At 35.1% G+C, this 7528-nt stretch overlaps 1 protein-coding gene across 1 annotated transcript; it reads right to left on the reverse strand.

Annotated features, from left to right (window-relative positions):
• Window positions 1–3289: 3289 nt before the first annotated feature.
• LOC110461616 lies at window positions 3290–6248 on the reverse strand. The gene has a single exon (XM_021515158.1). It carries the CDS (start codon window positions 5588–5590, stop codon window positions 4193–4195), a length of 1398 nt encoding a protein of 465 aa, XP_021370833.1. The 5' UTR covers window positions 5591–6248; the 3' UTR covers window positions 3290–4192.
• Between the last annotated feature and the right edge of the window lie 1280 nt (window positions 6249–7528).

The following is a 7528-nucleotide window of genomic DNA, read 5'->3' on the forward strand; positions in this document are numbered from 1 at the left end:
TTTTAATATCATCTTACTTGATTCTAGATATAGATGCAATTTTATAAACATCTTATAATTACATTCTCCATTTTTTTATGAATCCATAAAAGCTATCACCTATAAAGTTTATAAAGAATAAACGTTGATAATACATCGATACAAACCATTAAAATTTAATAGTTTCCTGAACCAATACTGCTCTCTTTGCCTAAATTAGATATTTTATATAAAAGCTATAAGAAGACGTCTGGATTCTGTACTTGACATCATTTATTTGACAAGCATCTATCAAGTTAATCGTGTTATATATATGGACAAAGTGTTATACTTAGCGACAGATTTATCTGTTTTATTTATATATTTAATTTACTTCTGATGACTGGGCTATACAGTGGAGCCAGTGTGCGATCATAAAACTCGGCAGGAGACGTTCTTTGTCTAACTGTTTAGTTATTAACCACAGAACTCAGTATTATAATTATTTCCACATTTTTTGGCTGAGAGATGCGGGTTCAGTAGCCATTATCATAAAATTGATTTATGGTCCAAATAGAAAATATCCATTTGAGTTGTGTTGAGGGAGATCTAGTCATGAGTTCTGAGTCAAGAGTCCAAAGAATTTAATAAAAGAGAAATCGTGATGTTTATGACGGAGTATTTTATACCACAGAATACTCTGTCAAATAAAAAAATATATAAGAAATGTCCATTTGAGTCGAGTTGAGGGAGATAGAGTGATGAGTTCTAAGTCAAGAGTCCAAATAGGTTAATAAATATAGGATCTTACATGACTTTCTATTTCATATGAAATTTATGAAACGAGCCTAAGAATTATTCAATTTAGCGAGCCTCTGAATGAAAAATTCGTAACGAGTTTCATAAATTTCATATGAAATGAAAACGAGTGTAAGATTATTTTTATCACATAATCAAGATTTGTGGCATTTATTCATGAAAACGACAATTTCCATGCAACCTTGAAATGTAAAAGCCGCCATTTTGTCTCCTTATAACAGGTATACTGTGTGAGAAATTACCTACATCTATAACACATACTAGTATTGTAAGTATATTGTGTAAAGTAGCGTGTAGCCTTAACTCTAACACAAATTACAGATATACTGTGTAAGATATTATATATCTATATCTATAACACATATTATAAGCATATTGTGTAAAGTAGCATGTAGCCTTAACTCTTACACAAATTACAGGTATATTGTGTAAGATATTATATATCTGTATCTATAACACATATTATAAGCATATTGTGTAAAGTAGCATGTAGCCTTAACTCTAACACAAATTACAGATATACTGTGTAAGATAATATATATATATATCTATAACACATACTAGTATTGTTCCATGTGGGGAAAAAATCGAGAAAATAGTGAAAACACCTTATTTGTTAAAGAAAATTCTCAGGCTGGAAGGGGCGGGGGTGGGGGTGTTCCTGAAGTCCTGGGGGGGTCCAAATTTCCAGGGGGGGTTCCATGTGGGGAAAAAATCGAGGAAAATGGTGAAAACACATTATTTTTAAAGAAAATTATCAGGCTGGGAGGAGCGGGGTGTTCCTGAAGCCCAAAATAAACCCCAGGATCCGCCACTGTATCTCTATCTATAACACATATTGTAAGTATATTGTGTAAAGTAGCATGTATCCTTAACTCTAACATAAATTACAGATATACCGTGTAAGATATTATATAACACAAATTATAAGTATATTTTGTAAATTAGCATATATCCTTTACTCTAACACAAATTACAGATATACTGTGAACGATTGTATAACACAAATCATATATATATTATGTAAGGTACAAAGACGTATATCTATCTAACTCTAACACATAAAGCAGATATATTGTGTAAGGAACATTGTACAGTGTAGCATATACAAGGTTCCTAATAACAGACATTTTGTATAAAGTGCAATGTAGTACATTTTAATGTGACACAGGTGCAATCGGCATTTGACATTGATAACGTCATGCAGTCACGCCAAATAATACACGGCAGGTTTTACTATTCAATAACAATTCCTCTATTGATGTTAGCGTTAATGATATGCTGAAATGTATAAAGTATTTGCAATGAGCACGTGAATCAGCCCTTTGTAATGTACACACGTGTCATATATATATATATATCCAGAACGCGCCAATAGTAGTGGTAACTGTTTGTGAATATACTTACACCTCAAACAAATGTAGTCCGTTATTACATTTAAAAGATGAGGTCATACGTCAAACAACAGTACATGTACAGTCGAACTCGAATACTCGGATAACTCGAAGTTTTCCTACGGCCCCGTCGACTTCGAGATAACGAGGTTCGACTGTATATCAATATATACATTTTTATGATTCTGAATGAGCTACATGTTTATGTGAACGTTGTGAAACGAGTTTGGAGTTTTGATACTTTTTAATATGACAAAGAATGTCAAAAATTAAAACTATCAGCAAACATCTACCAAATTAGTAAATAACTACTATGTAGAAACGGGTTTGATATAGACACGGGGCCAGTCAAATGTTGTTCTCGTTCAACTCGACCTTTCAACCTTCAATATAGGACATACGTTTGACGGTACGATACGTGACTATTAGATTTTATCTGTACTTTTGATTTTCCATCCGCCGTATTGTACACTAGCACCACATCGCCCTCTATTGCTAAGTTTTTTAAATCGATGGGATGCATAGTAACTATGGTAATTGATAAACATAATGTGGCTTTGGGCTTGAGAAACACGTAGACCTGTTTCTCCTCGAATATACACTCTTAACAGCTAGACTCGAATCACGTCATTCTAACGATTCTTTTCTTTTCTATGTACTTGAGAGTTAAGACGCGATTATCATTAGTATTGATACCCCTTGAGAATGTTGACGAAATGACAAGAAAAGGAGTTGTTTACGTCGCTGACGAGGTATTTGATGACATCAAATCGCAATAGTATTCTGAAAATTGATATCAAAATCGCTGATGTTGGTTACGTTTTTCTTTCTTTCTTTCCATCATACTTTATCTCTTTTTCTTTCTTTCATTCTTTCGTTCTTTCATTCTTTCTTTCTTTTAAGGATTAAATTTCGAAGAGAAATGTGTTTTACAGACGTTTTGAGTGGAATTATCTTAAAAATTTATGACACATAGATGTATCGACTTCTGGTTGAATATTATACACAATGGTATAATCGTTCGTTGAAAAGTCTCCGTCTGGAGGACCAATATTTGTATCCTAGACCCGTTTATATATTAAAACTAAGAGCATTGACTGTTGAAATGGAATATTTTCTTCTTTTCATTTTCTTAAACACTCATCAATATTACAATACAATAAAACAATGATATAATGTCCCTTTCATTATCTGCCAATTTCCTTACGAGCAAGCTATTTATGGTACACATATATTCAGGTTCATTGTTCAAGTCTTCTATTGATGTATTCCCCCCAAAAAAACGTTATAACGCCGACCTATGGTTTAATAGCAAGGGATACTTGCAACCAGCGATAGATTTCGGTAACTGCGGAAAGGCACAGACCTGAAAGCTTTTAGAATACGGCTTCTATAGTAGACGGGACCTTTTGAGAAGAATGGGTATACTTAAGAACAGTGCTTTTTACAGACTAGACTGTCTCATACTTTTTGCACACAACAAGGACAATGTAAGCAAATTAGTCACTGATATAAAGGATAAAATTACATTTGAGCATACACCTTTCACTATACGAAAGGAAATTTTATTTCTAAAGCACACGGTTATTATTAATTATAATGATCCAATTACACATATATAAATGTACCTTTCACATTGACTGTTGGTAAACATGTCCTCATTGTCCAATGCAAATAACCTTAATTTCAATATTGTCAATATCAAATTCAAATTTGGCAACAATGATATCACATAAATCAATCTAGTGGCTCGCCTATAGGCTACAATAATTGATTAAATACTATTGTGAGAAATTAATTAAACAAACATTGATCTTTTCAGCTAATATAGATACCATATATTTTTGTATTGGCTGAAGAGTCAACTTTAACTTTTATATTTTCCATTTCAGAATTTGGACGTGAACTATTAGCAAAGTTGACTTTTTTTTAATCTGAATTCATAAAGATTAATTGATACTAGATACTGTTGTATCTATATAATTTTTTGACACGATGTACCTCCCCAACTCAAGATAAAGTTATTTAGGATTACGAGACACAAAGTTCTTGCATCCGTCAAATACAGAACGATATAATTTGGCAAGGTTCTTCCGGAACTCTCGGTCCAGACATCCGTACACAATAGACTTAATAACATTGTTGACCAAGTACAACCGGAAGCAAATCAGATAGAACATATGCTCGTGCGTTGACATCGCAACGACGTAGGCATCGTTTGACAAGTAAGTAATGAGGCACACAATATATGGCAGACAGAACACAATGCACAGCAGCGACAGAGAGAACGTGACCTTTGTAACCGGAAGTTCCCTCTCATTAACCGTTTCGGCGTGACGTAATTTCTCTCTTAGTAACTGCGCTTTAGCAGAATAATAGTACTCGACAGAGTATTTCCGGTCATTCGAGATATCTTGTGATCTGTTACAGATCCCAAGCGTTGCCAAATTGTCGTCAACGTCAATGCTTATAGATGATGCAGTCTCGCCATTTTGTTTATTGATTTCCGAATTTATTTCCAAATTTTCATCTGAATCACCATCTGTTTTTCCATTTGATATTGTCGTATCTTTTTTATTTACCTGTGTAGGATCAATTGTGTGATTTGGAATCCGTTCCGACTCTTTGGGATGCACAGCTCCATGTTTACACCGTGTCGCTTCATCGTTATTTTCACCAGGAACCAACGAGCTGGATCGAGTATGGCACATAGCATAGTTGCGTGTTAGAATAAGGTTTCGTCTGAGAGTTGACCAGATGAGACTGTAGATCACAGCTAAAACGACCATACATCCAATAATTGTCATGAGTATCCACGTGTGGTAACACCTGAAGTAGAGCGTGTCCTCAATGTTATTACCCCAGGTGCAGTCGTAACCAATCACGCTGACGTTTGACGAACTATTACCATAGTTAACGACCTCGGAGGTGGTCATAATGGTTTTTCGCCCGTAAACGTAAATTGCCGGAAATGTGAAAACTACGGAAGCAATGAGAACGATGGTGGAAGAAAACGTCGCTGAAGTTTCCGACATGACGTTGCCATCAGGCGTGCAAACTTTACCGTATCTCTCGAATGCTATTATAACCAGCATAAACACAGATGCCATGTTTATACATGTACTAAGAAACCGAAAGATCTTGCACGAAATTAAATCCGTATATGCCAAGGCAAATAACTCGTCAACAAACTCGAATGGTATCGCCACAAAACAACACACAATGTCTATCATTGCCATAAATAAAACAAATACTCGATATGTCGAACTTTTAAAATGATATTTGTAGATATACCATACATGTAGATTACTGGTTATCCCGAATAAGCACAGAATTGCGAGAAAAAGAATTACCGGAAGTCGTTTTAGAGCTTCCTCTTTGTTCAAGTCGTACATCAATTGCATCATATCCGGTTCCATGTTTTCAGTGTGAAATTAACGTCTCAGATGAAATGAACAAAAAAACACAGTATCCAAAAAGAAATTTCAGAAACGAACAGTTATTTATATTTCCTTCGAAATAAACGAATATGTTTGCTGGTTAAGCAGACATGGTTTTCTCGATATTGTCATCAGGGACAATCAGTGTTGCCTAAGAATGTTACCATAATCTTCAGCGCAGTCCCTTGGGTCGGTCACTAGGGCTTATTTTGCTGGTCGTCTATTCAAGCACTTCAACGATATTGATCTCGATCTAACCTCTGTCGTCACTTTTACTACTGACGTGCCTCACATGTTCGATCGTCGATTACAGTCGTAATGAATAATTACTGTACAAGACACTCCGGCAGAATTTTACGTGCCTCACAAACAATACCAATGTCTTTGTGCAATGTTAAGCTCCAATTTCAGCACGCGTGTAAACATATTCTGCGAATGGTAGACCTTCGTTGTTTTGTGATGTTGCACAAAACAAGAATCTTAGCCTTTTTCTTCCGAACAAAGGATGCTACATCCTGCTATACAACAGATACACAAGCGATGTGCGTATTTTTGTAGCGCTGTACGCCGTGACGGAGAATGATAAGACAGCATGCAACACAGGGCAACACGTGACGTCTTCAGTCACGGTAATCTGGCGTTCACAGGATATAACCTTCCGCCGGGGCGGGTTGGCGATATATCATAGTGCATATCAGTCCCTTTCAATCAAACACGTTTAACGCTGGCATGATTCAAGATGTTTATTTATATATCTATATTCATCTATTTCATAAAAAAAGAAAATAAATTTCATGCAATAAGAATATCATCTTAGTGCATGTGTATAAGCTACTTAAAATATCAACATTTGGTGAGAAAACTATGTAACACGATGGAGATTTAAGCTGATGATGCATGTCAATTGTAGCAACTCGCCCGTGACACCTGTCTAGGATACAAGCTAGTTGTAGAAAGTTCAGTCATCTTTACAATGCGTTAAATTGCATATTTGATTTATTTTCTTCGGAAAGGTCTTAAAAAATAAGCCGCATTACTTTGAAAATTGTTCGTTTTTATTCTAACATATACTTAATTTACAATACTTATGTCTGATGATAGGAAATATATCATATAACTTAATATTAGAAGCTAGCGATGTTCATCATAAGTAGACCCAGACGTCTTTGTTAAATTCTATTTGGATTATAATCAGACAGTAATTATATTCAAGGCACATCAAGTGTCGCCGTTAAGTTATTTCTTATTTTCTTGTTATTAAACACAATTAGTTATAACGAAGGGATACAAAGGTTACATGAGCGAAAATAAATAACTCTTACGTTTTCTTGTGAGACATTCACGCCCTATACACATGGGAAAACCCTCTGAGGGTCCCCATCTTTTGTTTAACGGTTAAAGATGCACGCACTTCACTTACGTCAATCATTGTCAGTTTCGTAATTTTCGAGCATGGAGATTTTTATCACAAACATTACAGAGACTTAAACGTCTCGCTCCTCTCCCGAGACTCCGGTATAATTTGTTGCAAACATTTGCTTATCTTAAAAGTTGCTTTGATATATTTGATAATTAATTAGACATATATCTAAAAATGATATAGTGTTCTGAAGAACGTGGAACGTTTCAACTGCAGATTTAAAGTTTGATAAAAGCAGTTTCTGAAACCCCACCCCGACAGCAGCTGCCAGTGTACGCTGTATGTGAATGCGTGCAGGTACGAACCCAAGGAACTATTTGATGAAGACCCAAGCAGGGAAACAAGGATCAGAACATGGGTTTGCTGTTTCCATTTCGCAATGACAGAAATATATTATAATTTTAAATCTTCGATCAAAACAATTATTTATCTCGTTTTGTATGATATTTCGTTTTTCTGTTGTGCGTTTCATTCGCTATAATCTACATTCAATAATA

The sequence above is a fragment of the Mizuhopecten yessoensis genome, unplaced genomic scaffold, assembly GCF_002113885.1.
Source record: "Mizuhopecten yessoensis strain PY_sf001 unplaced genomic scaffold, ASM211388v2 scaffold10641, whole genome shotgun sequence".
NCBI lineage: Eukaryota > Metazoa > Mollusca > Bivalvia > Pectinida > Pectinidae > Mizuhopecten > Mizuhopecten yessoensis.

Coding starts and splice junctions, on each gene's coding strand:
- LOC110461616 (XM_021515158.1), bottom strand. CDS start 5,590: ATGGAACCGGATATGATGCAATTGATGTACGACTTGAACAAAGAGGAA.